This window comes from Equus asinus, chromosome 4, assembly GCF_041296235.1.
Source record: "Equus asinus isolate D_3611 breed Donkey chromosome 4, EquAss-T2T_v2, whole genome shotgun sequence".
Classification (NCBI taxonomy): Eukaryota; Metazoa; Chordata; class Mammalia; order Perissodactyla; family Equidae; genus Equus; species Equus asinus.
The window spans coordinates 106,065,135-106,083,091 of NC_091793.1; the positions used below are offsets into that span (position 1 = coordinate 106,065,135).

Consider the following 17,957-nt stretch of genomic DNA (forward strand, 5'->3'; position numbering starts at 1 on the left):
TAGAGGGATGTGCAGCTAAGATACACAACTGTGTACGGGGTTGGGGGGGGGTGGTTTGGGGAGATAAAGCAGAAAAAAAAAAAGATTGGCAACAGTTGTTAGCCCAGGTGCCAATCTTTAAAAAAAATAAAATAAAATAAAATAAATAAAATGTGATACATCTTCATAAAAATATTTCCTTAGACCCAGAAATATTAACTGTAGTCATCTCTAGAAAAAAATAAGTCAGAATGGCGACTCAGTAATATAGTAACTTTACAGGACTTTGCCCTTTGGAATAAAGGTTTTTCTAAATGGGAATTTCTAAGTGGGAATAATTTTTTCCACTTAGGGACAGTTTTTGACAATGCAAATGTTACAAAAACTTAAAATGTTAATGGTTGTGTGGTGAAACCTATGACAGTACTAAGTAAGAACTCTGATTGTTGGAAAGATTTTTGTTTGTGTTGCTGTTTTGTTTTGTTTTTTACCAATCGGAATGAACGAAGAACCGATAATCCTTCCACATTGGCGAGGCCAAGTTCTACCAGGCTAAGCGTCACAATAAAACCATCAAAGATATTCCAGCCTTCTTGGAAATAATAGTAGGGATCCATGGCAATAATTTTCAGAAACATTTCTGCTGTAAAGATCCCAGTGAAAACCTAAGATCAAAACAAAATTACTCTAATTCCATCAGATAATTATAAAGTAGAATGACATAATGTTTGCTTTTAGAACAAAATGTTAATGCTACTTTCCCCAGGATAATCTATTACTAGCTTACACTTGTATAGTAATTTATAATTGATGAAAGCGTCTCATATACATTATTTCATTTTATCCTAACAGAAGTTTATTAACTGGCTAATGCAGGTATTATAATTATTACTTCACCGATAAGGAAACAGGTCTTCAGATGGGTGCAATGACTTGTCCAATATCACACAACTAGAAAATGGCAAAACTAGGATTTGCGTGCAAATCTATTTTTAACCAGTGTGCTTTCCACTACATTAAACTGCCTTTTCCTTGAGCCTTTATACAGCACAAGTACTGACAAGATTTTGCCCATCAACAGTTTTATTTATCTACAAGCTTATTCCTATTTCCCTCAAATCAGATAGAATTATTATACATGTTTACCTATTATTATAATACATGTATTACTATTGTCAATTTGTTATGCACATGAAAAAATAAATTTATTTCCATAGTGTAAATACTAAAATTTAAAAAATATAAATACTACAATACAAGATGTTTTACATACTTTGCTTTTTACCCTCAAAAATCCTAAACCTTAAAACAAATATTATGGAAAATGCATACATTACTTTAGAGACTTCTTTCTTTCAGCAAAAAAAAGCTAATATTCCTAAGTTGAGTTAACTGACAAACACTTTAATAATTTATGTTTTTTAAGTACAGAAGAGAAAAAACTAAGTGGCACCCTTCATCGAAAATGGCCTTGTTAATCACATAATACTCAAAATGTACTGGAGGTTTTCAATATTTTATGATTTTGATATAGAATAGATGGATGAAGCAATATGTATCCTACCTAGATCCCAGAAGTGGAAAAGCTGGAGACATTTTTGAGTTGTTAAATTATTGCTTATAATGATGATGACTAAGCAAGGAAAAAGATGTACAGTTTTATTTTAGCCTTCTATAGGTAGGGAAACTGTGATAATATCATTTTAAAAAGTGTTCCCTTAAACTATGAACTGCACCTGGAAAAGGTATAAACATCAATATGGACTTTTCAAGTAGGACTGGAGGCCTATGCCTATTACTCTCCTTCTCAGATTTTGCTCTCGTGTTAAGGGCCATTATTTTTGGCAAAAAGTATGGTGTAGCCAGCTAGATATAATTCCCATCTTTTGGGAGCCAGGATGCAGGAAGGGTGGTGGCAAGACTGAGATAAGTGACTAAATGTAAACAGTTTCTCAAACAGAAAATTTGAAGACTGAACACATTTACCTTCCAGTATGCTTACCAAGTTTCCTACTGTAAGCACATTATTGAAATGTTCTGTCATTGGATAGTGCTCCATGGCCATGAAAAGAGTATTTAAGACAATACAGATGGTGATGGCCAGGTCCACAAATGGGTCCATCACAACCAAGTTGACAATATGTTTCACTTTTAACCAATATGGCGAACAGTCCCAGATTAAGAATATGTTAGAAAATTTATACCAACAGGGAGGGCATTTCTGTCTGGATTCTTCAAGCTCTGGATTAAAAAAAAAAAGAACCACCAAAAGATATGTTTTATGCACACATATATTTATTTATTTCAGATCCACTGGCCTTCTTTTTGATAATCAACCCATTTCCATTTCCTACAGAGTCAACCACTTTTGTACTTGAAAAAAAAGTATAGAATTTACTCTTTAGACTTGCAAAGATGTTTCTCCAGACATACATATAGAGCAGAAGTAGCAATGTGCATTGATAATGTGGCTTAGCACTTAGCCTTAAATTAAGTGAATGGTCTTTTAAATGAAGTCTCAACAGGAATAGGGGTTGTGGTACTGTAGATGCTGTGTGTATTCCTATGTTAATGTCTGGCTAAGCTGTCATCCTCAGGCTATAAGAAATAGGGTGGGGTTCAATGTGAACCAAGAATCACCTTTTTACTTTGTTTTTATTTTGCAAAAATGGCCTCCTACACCCCTCCAACCTTGAGAAAATTTAGGATGATGTCCTAAACTAAGTGGAACAGAAGAGAGGGTCACCATGACCAACAGGATTAAAAACCCCTAACAGAAATGCTTTATTCTGCATTTTTAAGGCATTGCCATACAGAGGAAAACATTCTTCAGAGCTCCAGTATCATTGAGTTTAAGTAACTTTTTTAAAGTTTCTGGAATATATGAGTAGGTCTAACGAATAACTCTTAAATAAGACCTGTTATATTCTCTTTAGAATGTACTGTTTCCAACTCACAAATAGAGATATGTGTTTCAAATGAGTCAATATAAGCTTAGTGAAAATAATTGAAATGGAAATGGAATTTGTTACAAACCTTCTACTGTATTTGTTAAAATGCTGGCTATGCTCATTGCTCTCTGCCTCTGGGAAGGATCTTCTAGAAAGTCCATGGAAACATGGAAAGAACTTGATCTTCTCTTTCTCATTTCAGTTTCAGTGGTTGTTCCCTGTAAAGAAAATGCTAATGCATTAAATGATTAACTTGAGCAATGTGATAAGCAAACAACCAAAGGTGATACAGTGAATTTCATGAAACACATGCACCATGCACTTTCATATTTAATTGGTGATGGCAGATATTGCTGACTTATTGTATCATTAACCTGGAATGTCCAAACTGTTAACCATTTAGTCATACAGCAAAAACAGCTTTTTTACCCTCTGATTTCATAATTTTATGAGACATAATGCAATTTTGATATAGTGGATAGATCTCTTGAGTTATCCCTAATTCTGAACTAACAGCAAAAAACTAATAACCTGAAAATTTATATAAATGATCAAGGCATTTTATTTTGAGAAGGTAGCCATTTATTTTTAAAGATATACGAATGATTACAACACACATAGCTGCCATCTCATTTGCTGGACACAAGACATACACGTTCATTTGACAACAAAAACTGTATGTTAAAAAAAAAAGGCACACATGCTGCATGGACAACAGTTTCATCCAGGGTACCAAAGCAATAAGTCATCTAGTGCTGACTTAGTCATGCCTCATCATGCTGATATATTTCCAAGTGAGTTAATGTCTAAAAAGAGGCAGTATGTGTTAGGAAATTCCTCATCTGCATATATATTCACAAACACATGATATACCTTTGTACACAGACAAGTCTTTGATCTGTCTGTATTAATAATTTACTTGTGTCTCTTCATTTAGATTAGTTTTGAGACCTATATCAGCATTTTTTTCAGTGAAACACATAAGAGTACTAGAAATTTTAAGGTAAAAATGAAGCTATCTAAGCACAGTGTTCTCGAAAATCTTCTAAACTAAAGCAGAGCTCTATTGAAGGATTGGTTGGAAAGATTTATTATACACCCTTTACACTTAAACATAGGAATCATTCATTTACTTTTATACCAGAGTTTTACAAGATGTCTTGCTATCTAAGTTCAGCATGGGTATATAGCAAATCCTCCAACTGGAGGCAGTAATTTATTATTGTGTCTAATTGATCCTTAGCATGTTTCATAAGTAAATGCATTCAGGTGTTATGCAAAAGAGTGTTGAGGCTTTAAGTTTTAGTTGGTTAGTCTATTAAAGGTATTACAAGATGCAGGTGCATTCACAGCTTGACCAACCAGGAATCATTCTCAAGGGGTTCCATTCTGTAGAAACACTGGCTGGTGCAGCAATAATGGGCCAGCCATGCCTGAACTATTTAAAACTTCCTTACATTGTCATCAGTAGCTGGCTTATCTATTATCACCTCTGGCAGAAGCTGTCCAACAGGCGATGTAGGAACTGAAGGTCCACCAACCAAGGAAACCACACCATTGCAATCCACAGTGCTGTGCATCTTCCCATTCGCTGGAAACACTGCCAGCATCCGGGATGACCTACTGGTCTGACTCAAGTTACTGTTGCGTCGCTCTCCATGTCGTCGGGGCACAAACAAGGAGTCTCTCCGGCTCTCGTTATCCTCAAAGGTGCTGTGCTCATCGTCAGCAAAGTCGTTCTCTGATCCCACATCCTTTGCTCGCCCTCTAAAGCTGAAAAGGCTTGTTCTGCTATTTCGCCTTGGGGAAAATAGGGAGCCACGGATGCTCAACAAAGACTAAAAGTTTGAAACCAAAAGAAATAAAATCATATTAATATAGCCATTTGAAATGTGCTTCTATTTTGCGAGATTAAGTTGAAGAGAATTTCAGTATTCATAACAGAAAGTGATTCATTCATTTTGATTAACATTCTCCTTTTATGTACATTCAGATTAAATTAAATTAGTTTTATAAGAGAGGGTTTTTAGTTCGTGAGATTAAATGAAGGGGAAGACAGATCTCAACTTGAAGATATTGAAAAAAACAAAACCCTGAACCACCATTTTTCAAGTTCGAAAGGAAACATTCCTAGTACATTACTATAGACGTTGTAAATATTCGATAAACATCAGCAGCATGACATTAACAAGGACACATTTGTTTTCGTTGCTTTTTCCTTTCAAGGACAACACTTTTCACAAATTGTTTTAGTTCCTCTTTCTCAAATCGCTTTAAATTAATTATTATTCCTGTCTCATCTATAAGGCACAGTGTTGTTGGAACTTGAAGTTAGGCCTTCTGAAATCCAGAGCGATGTGCTTTTCAATAAAATATACCACAACTAATATCTTCAGAAGCACACGTGACGGTTTAGAAAGAAGTTAGGGGAAAAAAACAACACAAAATAACTAAAAAGACATTACTGATCGGCTAGCCCCATATCCACATTTTTTTTTTTTTCATTAAAAAGGCTGAGGACTGGAAAGATTAAATGTCAATAGTTACAACAAGTACCAGCAGACAGTATCAGGATGAGAATCCAGGTCTCCCGACTTTCACCCCAGTGTTATCTCAGCTACATCAAGTGTAGACTTACATGTATGTGGAGCAAAATTTTCTCATAACTACGTAAAGAAAGGATAGGTTTAAATATAACAAACACAGCAGTTCATTCAGTTGATGAAAATTCCTAAGTCTGATTTAATTCACGCCGTCCCCTCAGCGTTCTCATTTGCATCCACTCATCATTGAACTCAGCAGCGCCATACCTGGTGTGGGGAGGAGTACCTCTTTTCATAGGTCAATCGATTCCCTTCAATGGAAAAGCGAAACCCCTTCCTCCTGATGCTGTCTTCAGATTCAGATTTGTGGAATTCATCCTCGTCTTTCTCTTCTCCACCAGACTGCTCTTTCTGTTTTCTTTTCTTTCTCCGATTTCTTCTTTCCTTGGCGCTCTTGGAACTCAACTTGGAGGCTTCCGATGAGCTGTCTGAGAGCCCGCCCACTGCACTGGGCTCTCTGGAATGCTCCGAGGCGCTTACAGCTGCAGCCTGCTACAGTGAGGAGAAAGGGCTTTAGCGTGGCACTAGGGAGGACTTTATCTTTTTAAAAAATGGCTCAAATATTTGCATGGCACTTAAAAAAGTCCATTTAGCTAACTCAAGCTGATCTCACATAGAAGAAGCTCTGCAAGTAGGAGAGGGAATTTTTTTTCTTTCCACCTAATGAAGGCTTTCAGAATTAATTTGGTTTTCTCTGTGCTAACGTTTATGATGTTTGTATTACGCTTTACAGACCACAATTTCGAAAGGATCAATCAGGCATTGACAAGAACATAAATTCATATTACTTTTTGTGATTTGATTTACCCTAAAACTGATATTTAGTTAGCACCATCTTCTTTTCTCTGAAAAAGAAACTGGAGCATGGCAGAAGAGCTGATGAGTTACTGGAGGTTGTACCTAAAGGTAGGAGGAATGAGATAAAGAGCTGAGGTCTTCTCTCCAGTTATTGAAACTGGGTTGTCCAATAGCCTCTAAATATTATCAGTCAAATTTATGGAGGGCGATAAAATCCTTTCTTCACCCCTACACAGCACTCTAGCCAGAAGACTGGAGAAGAAATGAGCAACAGTTTCTGCTAAGCAAGACAAGATGTTCAGATCTCCAAATACTGTCCCCACCTTCTTCCAGTCAGCACTGGTTCTTGTTGGCCACGTGGGCGTGGAATGAAAACAACGCTTTTTGATCACAGCTTATACTGGAACTAACTTGGCACTTTTGATTATTATCATTGTTTCCAGAGTACCCTCAACACAGGGACTCTTGCAAATAAATTAATATTCCCCAAACAACTTTCTTTTATAGTAAAGACAGTGAGTTTGTATGCTAAACAGAAAGAGTGAGGAAAGATGGAAATGATAGGAGAGGTGAGTACCGACGCTTCACTATGAGAACAAGCAAGCCTCAGGTTACGTGACCTCCATTAGACTGGGGACTTTCGTATGTTTACTGGATACTGCTGTATCAGAGAATATTATATTATTTGAGTACTTTCTTATTTATGTAAGGCAATTAAACAACCACGTTAAAAGCCAACATATTTTTGGTTAAAGAAAGAAATAGACTATCTTCTAAGAATCAGATGAACATCTTTTTATATACTAACCAATACATTTTTTTCTAAGAAAAGCTTTCTTAGGATTTTCTCCCAATACCAGTATACTCATTCAGTAAAAGTTTCTTACCTGAGAAGACCCCAAAATCACATTTTCCCTTCTATTCTAAAAATCTGATTTGTGCTGATTTGGTGAATTTACCTGGGCTGCCTCTTGTTGCTTTTTAAGCTGTTCAAGCATCTGCTGAAATTCAGCTTCTTTCTGTTCTGCCTCTTCCAAGGTGGCCTGATTCTGTTCCTCATAGGCCATAGCCACCACAGCCAGGATCAAATTTATCAGATAGAATGATCCCAAGAAAATGACTAGCACAAAAAATATCATGTATGTTTTTCCAGCAGCACGTAATGTCTGGAAACAAGAACATCAGAATTATGTTTCAAATATTGTTTCACTAACTGGTTCCTTCAACTTTTAGCTTGTGTCTTATAGGACTCCGATATAAATAATAACTGTGATGGTCACACCCCTTCCTACCTCTTTGTTTATTTCTTTAACCTCATCTTCTTCCCTCTCCCCTAACTCATGCATTCACATTCTGATCTCTAGGAGGTAAATCTTGGATTCACCAAGAATAAAACAGAGTCAGAGAAAATACCATGGAGATCTCCATCAAAGAGCTGAGCCTTTGACGAAAGTCAAGGAGAAGACCAAAGTTATCCTTCTGCATCTGTTTCTTCATTTTCATCATCAGTCTACCTGGGGGATAATACTTGAGGGGGTACATGGGGCTGAAGGGAAGATATGTCTTCTATTTGGGAGGATCTGTGTCTGGGTAGGGTGGGAAATAGGTTTTGAGCCAAGGGGCAATAAGAGACAATTGCCATCCCTGGCATCACTATGCTTAATATGTGTCATAATCAATAGGATAAAGGAACTCAGATCTCCTGATTTCACGTTCTGCTCTTTCCACTATATTTTGCTGTGGTTTGGATTTCGTAACTAAGTTGGTTTCCTTATATACTTCTACTTAAAGGCAGTATGTGTCTCTTTAGGTTCTTACCAGTTGGTAAAGATTTTCCCAGAAGTCCTGAGTCATCAGTCGAAATAGGGACAGAAAAGCCCAACTGAAGGTATCAAAGCTTGTGTAGCCATAATTGGGATTTCGACCAGCTTTCACACACATATATCCTTCTGGACATTGGCTGTAAATGGGGTAAAAGAAAATATTACAAGAAGTTCTGCCAGCTTTTTATCCTGGTAGCACCTAGACTTATAACATTGTCTTGCCAGGAAGATTTGCTACTTCATGGGGATGGAAGTATGATAAATAACTAATACATTTCCCAACTTTTGACTTCACGTAGTTTTACTAGCCACTTGATGTCATCGTTAAATATTGCATAGCATTTCTAATAATATTTTACAAAACCATTTTCTGTTGATAATTAGCATTTTAACATATCTCTAGTTCACTTTCTTTACTATGTAGCCTCCAGAGTTGACTCGTAGCTCACATATACTCATCGAAGGGAAGCATCGTTAGAGCTAAAGCATTACTTCTTGTTTTATGAAACATAAAAGCTTGCCTAATATTTAAATCCTCCCTCACCTTATAAGTAACCTTAATTATAGCAAATTTGTATGAATAAAGTTAGTTGGCTGCTATCTGTCAGTTTCTACAAAAAAAGAGAAAAATATCTATGTGTGTGTGTATACACACACACACACAAACACACACACAAATTATTGGCTTACCCTGCATCAGAGCTATTTCCACATAGTAGTGCATCTAAAAAGCCCTCCAGAAAATAATGATATCCTGTTTAGAAAATAGAAAGTCATATGATGAACATTTGCATACATTGCAAAATGAGAACAAGAAGATCAGGCCCTGCTGTTGGCTTCAATGAGTGATTTTAAATACGTTATATAATTCATCCAAAGACACAGGTATTTGCCCCTTCTCCTTCCAAATACTAGATATACTATTAAGGGGAGATACTTAATAGTAAAGGGATGACAAAAAGAGAAACACATGGAATTAAATAATCATTTTGCAATAAGATTTTTTAGGAAGAAAAATTTTGGATTTTTTAAGAATAAATATTGTCCAGATGCTAAATTTTCAGAGAAATTTATTCTATGTCTAGGTCTATAAGGAACACAAAAACACATAATGGGAAATATCATTTTTATTTCCAGTGTCTTTTTTGTTTTTTTTTTTTTGGCAGAGGAAGATTTGCCCTGAGCTAACATCTGTGTTGCCAATCTCCCTCTTTTTTTGCTTGAGGGAGATTAGCCCTGAGCTAAGATCTGTGCCAGTCTTCCTCTATTTTGTATGTGGGTTGCCACCACAGTATGGCGGATGAGTGGAGTAGGTCTGTGCCCAGGATCCGAACCCACGAACCTGGGCCACCAAAGCAGAGTGCACCAAACTTAACCACTATGCCATGGGGCCAGCCTCTTATTTCCAGTATCTTTGCTTCTTTGAACATAGACAGGAAAATTAAGATAGAATTTCTTAACTTTTAATTAAAATTAAATAAAGTGAAAGGAATATGATAGTTTCTAGATGGATTTTTGATATCAGGTATTAATAAGTGAAATTTTGTCCATTAAATTCAATGATCTGTAAGCTTAACCTAAAGAAAATATAACTTTTCAGTCATAGTGTTTATCTTTAATTTTAATAAATTTAATTTTCTATTACTTTGAAAGACAAATCATTTTATTTATATTTACATTGGTTTAAAATAATCTTTTTCAATAAATGGAATATTGTTAAGCAAAATGATAAGAAACAAATTTTTAGAGCTGAAAATGACCTTAGATATTTTTCATTTCTTTTACTTTGAATATAAAGAAAAATGGAGTTCAATAAATTGTCACTAGAGAGAATAAACTCTAAGTGACATCCTCATAGTGAGTTCCCTGACCTTAGATTTAAAAAAAACAAACAGATTTCAGGGAGTTGGTGACAGCAGTGGACTTATTGGCATCATGTGAAGTGAATAAGGGACAATTTCATATGTTGCTCTGACATGTTTTTCCTAATCAAGGCATTTTTCTTAATCTAGAGACTTACAATTGTTTGCAAATTATTTGCTGGCATATTAGTAATATCAGGGAAGAGTTAATCTGTTATCAACCAAGGTATTTTCCACATTACAACTATAAAAAGACACCGATTTTTTTTATTATGCTATCATTACTTTAAGAATGGTCAAACTACCAGTAATTTTTCATGACTAATCCTACTTGTTCCATACCACCGGTCACGAAGGTTTTCTTTCCTCTCTGATTTTTTCCTAAGTATTACTCATCACCTTAAAATAATAGATATAGCCATATTTAAGCACATCTAGAGTCTGTTTTATATATTTAATATTTTTCTTTAAAAAGGACATTCACTTTCCCATGAATCATGTTCTAACTCTCTTTGCTTCTGAATATGGTTACTGGAAGATACTAACATTAAATAAAAGAGAGAAAATGTTACTTACTTTTATTGTCACTGTAAAAAGAGAAAGGCTATTAGGCCAATTATTTTTCCATCCTTGTAGAGTAGACTATTTAAACATTCGACTATTTTGTCTAAACTCTTGAAATAAAGATAAACTGATTCCCATAACTTTACCAATTATCTGGCATTTTTTATTATTCTCTTCTAAGGTTAATTGACTCTAATTTCCTTCTCTTTGATGTAATACCACTTTGGATTCTTATTCTACAAATATAAGAATAATGTTTAAGTCTCACTTGATTTCCATAAAACGACAATATAAATAACCTACTAAACTATAAGCACCTTCAAGCCTTGTGTCATCATTGCTATTTTCCTAGTGTCCTGCACAGTTTCTGGTACATAAGAGGCGTTCTGTAATTAGTGTTTAATGAGTTACGTTTGCATAGTAATTTAGAGCTTACAAAGGGCTTTCGAATATTTTGTGTCATTTGATTGTCTCAATCACCACGAGAAGAATGTACAGCAACAGAAGATTCTAGGAAGATTTCTTTCTAGCTGAATTCTTCAGCCTTTCATTTGACGATACAACAGAAAATAGCATTTAGGAGTCAAAATTAAAACAGCTATCAATAAAATAATGAAATGTATGTACAAACCATTGATAAGGTGATTAAGAGATCACAACTTGTTATGAGATCATTTAAAGAAATTTTTCCATGCCTAGATGGAAAGCAGAACAACAATGACAAAATAACAGTAATTCTTACTTGAATCTTGAATATACGATTTCCAGTCAAACTCAATGAGAGTTTCGTTTACAAGTGTGCCGTTGTAATTCACAGTTACGTTCTTCTCTATGCTATGTTCTTCCAGGGAGGTGTTGGTGGGAGGCCACTGCACACACTTGTTCCGCAGGTTGCCCATGAAGAGCTGCAGCCCGATCAGCGCAAACACGCTCAGACAGAACACGGTCAGGATCATGACGTCAGAGAGCTTCTTCACCGACTGGATCAGGGCCCCCACGATGGTCTTCAGGCCTGAAAGAAAGGAGGGCATCACTATGAAGACTTAGAATGTCTGAAATACCAAAAGCCTCACAGAATTTTCTTGAAAACATAGATTTCATGTATAAATCTGAAAATGATTGCAATGCTTGTGGAAGAGCAATACTTCATGGAAGGCTGAAGAGCTTATGGAGATGAACTCTGGAAACGTAATGATCCAAACAATGAAATGAAGATGCATTTTCCACTATGTGGAGAGAAAATAAGGAGAGGTTCATGGTCTTAACAAAGCCTCTTAAGGAAAGAGTCTTGTATTTCTCCTTTTTACTAATGAAACTTGACCCATACTTTCATTAGGGCCAGTTGTCAGTTTTGTAACAAATTGCCTGAATAAACATTTTTAAATTCCTATTTATAAGGAGGAAAGGTTTTGTTATAAAGCTAGAGTTGGTTTGGAGTATAACTGCCTTTAAGATAAATAAACCCTCCATACAGATTCATGCTATTCTTTATTATCCTATTTCCTTGTCTTTTTAAGCAATATTAAGATTTACAAGGTATATACATAGTCATTAATGCCTACAATGAACAAGAAGTTACAGATTGGTACATTCAATAGGGAACAAGTTCTTGGTACAACTGACATGGAGAAAAAAAACATGACATCTCTAAGTGCAAATCACACAGACTGCATATTACAGCGTCTCATGCAAGAAACTGTTAAATCTCAACGCTGATGGAAAATGTGGAAACATAAATCTTATGGCCAAATAATAAGAATCACTTTCTGTGAAACACTTGATTTTGATGACTATGATTTTGATGATCTTGATTATTATGATTCCTGATTTTCTGTAATGCTGAATGTCAAGTAAAGAAGCTGTTGCTGAAAAAACAGGATGGGTCAGCCCTGGTGTTTAACCTCTCTCTCTCTCACCTGGAATGACTGAGATTGTTTTCAATGCTCGGAGAACTCTGAATGTTCTCAACGCTGAGACATTGCCCAGGTCCACAAACTCTGTCACGTATCTGTGATAGGGAGTTCACACACAAACACAAAAACAGGATATAAAGAAAGAGCTGTAGGTGCAAGGAGCCTTATGCATTACACGAATCACTTCTTACCTGGAATTACAGAAATAGTTTTCAAAGCTCTCAAGACTCTGAAAGTGCGAAGAGCTGAAAAATTGCCTAGGCTTACAAATTCTGTTACATACCTGTAGAATTAAATCAGAGTTATTCAAGATTTAAGCAGGATATATATTATCTGCTTGGGTTTTTTATAAAGACTGGGTAATTTTAAATGACAATGTTGTAATTAGCAATTTAGAAATTAGAGTCTATCACGTTGGTCTTCATTCCTCGCATAATTTGAGGCCATTAACTAAATATAAACTTCATGGAGTATACAGCCCTGTTGCCACGGTGGGAAGCAATACAGTCAACATCTCCAGAGTCACTTAGGAGAATTAAGTAAAAAGAAAATAAATATTGGCTACAGTTTCAGGGTTTCAGTTAGAAAAAAAAATGTATGAAATCATCCAAGAGAAATTTAGGCGTGAAAAGGCAGATTGCCTTGCTGACTATGTGTACATGATAAGATTTTCCTAGTATAACTCTTAAGTGAAAGTTAGGCAAATTAAGAACAATATTTTATGGGGGCCCAATGGTGCCCTTGCCTTGACTGCTATTTTATTCTCAAAAAGCAGTTGTCCCTATATGCCTTCTTTTGAACTACAGCCAGAGGGAATGGCAAAGAATTGGCTCATCCTGACTAGATATGGAATTAAGATGAGACAGGCAGCATTTGGAGCCCTGAGTATATCAGCTCCACTTCTCTCTACCTCATTACACCTGTAAGAGGCCAAGAAAGTCAGCTCCTGAAGGAAGGATGAGCACAAGTGGTGTTGGTCCACCCTCCCCCACACTCTAATTTCACCTACTCCTGAATGGGCTTCTATTACTTTTCTGAGTCTCTTCTTCCTCGGGGAAGTTTACCACTAGGAAAAAAAAAAAGGACAGGAATGCAGAAATTGCATATATTACTGAGTGTATTTGGATGGAAGATAAGGATGGGAAGTTTTATGTTGAGGGTAAAGAAAGAGATGAAGAAAATCATAAAGGGAAAGAAGAGAGGAGGGAAGAAAAGGGATCGAGACATAGGAAAAGGCAGAGAGAATTCGTCTGTTTATGTCTTAAAAATCGATGTGTGGATGAAATAATAATTTAAATTTAAATACATAATATATTAAATATCTTCTTTTTTCCTATTAGTTTGATTTTTCAGAATATTTTGATGCTAGTAGAGGCTTGTTTTCTCTTATTCTACCAAAGAAGCTGGAGAGAGTGTATAATGTGGATAACATCAATGAAAATTTGTGGGGCCAGCATGTTTATGGCTATAATTTTTAAAAGCCATTTTCACAGATGCATTATGAATATACTTGTGCTTTCATATTAGGGTGTGTGTGTTGAAAATCAGCGTGTATGAAATTTGCTGACAGCTGTCTCTTATATGTGACAATTATAATTTCAGTTACTGCAAAGCCTTTATGCCCAAGGGAAATGCCACTTTGACCTCTATTGTGCTAAACTAAAATCAGTAGCTTAAATGTATAAATCACACCAAAAGATTCTACAGTTAGAGCAAGCTTATTCTTTAAAAGCAGCGGCACTCAGAGAAAGCCAAACCATATTCTCTTTTGAAGTTTCAAAAAAGGCACTTACGCAAATGTAATGACAGTAAAGTCGAGCCAGTTCCATGGGTCCCGAAGGAAAGTAAAATCTTCTAAACAGAAGCCCCTTGCAATAATTTTTATAAGTGATTCAAAAGTATATATTCCTGTGAAGGTATACCTGGAGACAAGTATCGGAAAAGAATGGATCAAGTAATACTTTTCTTTCATAGCATATCAATTTCTTGTCACTCTATCGGTGGAATAGATGAATATTAAAAAAGTAATCTAAGCAAGTTAATGCAATTTTCATGGAAATAAAACAGTTCTAAATTTAAATTCAACTCCCTAACACATAAAGAGTTGTTTTTAAAGTGTCCTCAGAGCAGAGTAAGAAATACATGCTGTGTAAAGTTTACGTATCTGTGGTTTGAAAAGTCTTGGTAATGACATAAACAAATAGAGCCTCCTGAGAATCATCTAGTACATTCACATGATGGAGTAGCCAATTAGTAACATTGCAGAAGGATAAAATGATTTTCCTTTAGAAAGTAAAAAATCTCAATTTTCATCATGCTTTATGAATGACAGAACATTGACAAATTAGCAAGTCTAATGTTTTTCCCTTTCTACAAGATAAGATAGGTTAACTTACTTGGAAAAACGATGTCATTAACATCAAAGTGGATAATTCTAGGGTCATAGGAGCTGAAAACTCAATTTGGAATGAAATATTGGGCTAATTCAGAAACTTAAATCTTTCCAAAGTTTAAGTCTTCTACTGAGTTTATCTGAGTAGAAATTTAGATGTTTCTAAGTAGAAATTTAAATGTTTCCAAAGTTTTAGTCTCTTACTCAGAAGTTGGAGGAAAAAATCATAGAAATTAGGGTGACTGAAGACCTGTGGGCCTCACTTATTACCTTCAATACCTTAGGAATTCTTTGTTTATAAATTTTATTATTTCCTTCAGAATCTTTATCCCTTTTCTGATTGGCTGCAATCTGGAAGTGTCCCGGAAGAGAAGAGGCTCTTGGGAATACCCATGTTGGTTGTTTTAACAGTCAGCAGCCAAAAAGCAAAGCAATAGTGGTTACAACATGGGCAGTGTGAGCAGCCCCAGCATTAGTTGTCACAAATCTGGTCTCTCTGCACTCAAAGGTCTCCCAGAACAGAGCCCATCAAGGAAATTAGTGATGCTTCTGGCTTCTGAAAACGCTACCCGAACTTTCACTTCAGTTGGTTTAGCCCTCAGTCTATTGAATTTTCAAGTTCTAAAATCCCAAATTTGGGGATTTTTTTCATCGAACATTGTGGTCACCACATTTGAAGCTGATATAGGCTTGCCATGACGTGGACATGCCTGACGGAAGTGGGAACTTTGTGAGGCTCATTTGTCTTCATGGCATGTATAACCTGCCCTTTTAAATTCTTAACACACTGAATTCATCTGGAATTTAACTGGAAGCAAGGTCTACCATATTGGCTTTTTTCTGCAATTGCTTTCATCACATTTGCTTTGGCTGTTGTAGATCCTAAATAAAAAGTGGTGAGTGTCCAAGAATGATGGGCTTCTGGGAACCATCAAGTACAGGTGAAGGAGAGAGATTACATCCAACACCAACAGCCCTGAGGGCCAATGAATATTGTCTTCCTGCTTTGTAATTCTGTCTAGAAATGGCTTTTAAAAAAATGTTCTTCAGTTTTATTTAGAAGGTATGTTAAGACATAGTTTCAAAATCCAAAATACATATATATAGATATAGATATATGTTTACATGTATCTATATCTATATATTTATATCTATACACACATATATATACTCACATAGTAGGTGGTTTAGAATACAAGTTGAACTTACTCTACATTCTTTGTCCAGTCAGGAGGGTTACTCATTGTCATAAACACACAGTTCGTCAAAATAGTGCACATGATTAGCATGCTGAATAATGTAGGTTGTTGTTAAGGAACACACAGAAGAAAATCAAACTCCATGTATTATATTATATAAAACTAACATTGCCATTTAGCCAAAACTCAGTGACAAATACATCGTGGGCAAGTCATCTAACCTCTTTAAATTTCAGTTTTGTCATCTGTAAAACGTGAGTAATCATATCACCCTCATGGAGTAGTGATATAGATTAATTGAGATAATGTACAAGAAAGCTTTATAGAAGTATAAAGTGTTACTTTTGCTACTATTATTAAACCAATATATTTATCTCCCAGAGAACTCTGATGGGAAAACTGTGCAATCTGGGGTTGTACTGTTTTTGAGCAGAGAGCATTGGCTTGAAGTAATTCAGGTGATTAAAAGAGTAAATTGTTAAGGAAGATACATATCTTCAATATTGCAATTTCTTAAATACACGTTATACAATATAGTTCAACATAGAAAAAATATTGTGTCAAGTACAACAAACTGCTAAGAATCAGATTGCTCTATTTTGACTGAGTTTGTACAAGTGCAACAGCGCTGGATAAGATTCAAAGTGAATATCCTTGAAGGCCAGGACTTAATGTGATGGGACTGCAACTTAACTTCAACATAAAAGTGATCTTGTACAAGTCACTCAGCCTCTCTGTGCCACTGAATCTGCTTATGCCTCCACTGACCTCTGTACAATGGAGCTAATCAAGTATAGGCGTCATCATTTTGAGGCACAGATTAAATGAGTTAATATGAGTGAAATACTTGGAACAGGCCTACATAGTGGTAGATGTGACCTAATTAACTAAAACAAGACGACTGAGACATAGAATTATGGAGCTGAAAGGGAACTTGAGATAGGACTAGTCAAATCACCGTGTTTTAGAAATTAGAGAATAAAGTCTAGGCTCTAGAGAAATTAGATAATTTGGCCAAGGACTAGAACACAGGTTTCCTGCCTTCGCACCCAACATTCTTTCCATTACAGTTTACTGCCAAAACAAAAATTTTCCATAAGTGAAAGTGAAAGTTTTCATCAATGGCCACACGATGGCACTAGGAACACAAACTAGGATGAGGAAACTTCCATAAATGCAAAAACTCTGAACATATGATTTTTAAGTTTCAAATCTTTAATTTTAATAGTAGCATATTTATACCACGCAGGAATCTCTCACTATCAATTTAAGAAATAGAATGGCCTTTTAAGTTTTAGAATCTTTTTTTTAAAAAAAATCAGGTAGTATGAGTTTATGATAATTACAGCATTATTCCTATATTTATTATTGCCAAAGCCATCAAATGAGACAGAATCAGAAATGAAGTTTTTTGCCAAGGAATATGAACAGATGAATTTAGTTGAGAGTCGTTTTTTAACACCAATGGGAATCATAAAGCCAAATTCCTAAAGACCATTTGGAAACATAATCTCAGCTTTCTTCATTCCTTCCAGAGTCTTTACTAAGCAATCAGTATTGTATGGTAGAGTCATAATTCAATGACTTAAATTTGAAATTCAGCCAACATTCCAATACTTCCTTCACAGATTTCATTAGGAAAGTTCAAGAATTAACTAACTATTGGCCAAAGGCCCCTGAGATTCTGCCATGGAAAATATTCTTAAAGACTTATTCTCAGGTACACTAAAATGCTTCATAAAATAGATATGACTAAAGTTGGCTCTAGAAATAGTTTCCTTATTATATCATTATTCACTGCAAATTCGAGATAATCACAAACTTTAGACAAAGATGGTAAAGATAAATATGGCTATCTTATGCTAGATTTGTA

The 17,957-nt window shown here is 35.5% G+C and overlaps 1 protein-coding gene across 4 annotated transcripts in view; it reads right to left on the bottom strand.

The window, feature by feature from the left end:
• SCN1A (sodium voltage-gated channel alpha subunit 1) overlaps positions 1-17,957 on the bottom strand; it is a 149,897-nt gene that overhangs the window by 53,740 nt on the left and 78,200 nt on the right. The window contains exons 4-15 of one of the 4 annotated variants that reach the window (XM_044768769.2): positions 16,095-16,184; positions 14,287-14,415; positions 12,497-12,588; positions 11,323-11,592; positions 8,845-8,908; positions 8,150-8,291; positions 7,291-7,497; positions 5,741-6,025; positions 4,421-4,768; positions 3,016-3,148; positions 1,982-2,220; positions 471-644 (exon numbers count right to left, since the gene is read on the bottom strand). In XM_044768769.2, the coding sequence (XP_044624704.1) occupies positions 471-644; positions 1,982-2,220; positions 3,016-3,148; positions 4,421-4,768; positions 5,741-6,025; positions 7,291-7,497; positions 8,150-8,291; positions 8,845-8,908; positions 11,323-11,592; positions 12,497-12,588; positions 14,287-14,415; positions 16,095-16,184 (2,173 nt within the window). Of the gene's footprint in view, positions 1-470; positions 645-1,981; positions 2,221-3,015; positions 3,149-4,387; positions 4,769-5,740; positions 6,026-7,290; positions 7,498-8,149; positions 8,292-8,844; positions 8,909-11,322; positions 11,593-12,496; positions 12,589-14,286; positions 14,416-16,094; positions 16,185-17,957 lie in introns of all 4 variants that reach the window. The other 3 variants (XM_070508039.1, XM_070508041.1, XM_070508040.1) reach the window with 3 other exon arrangements.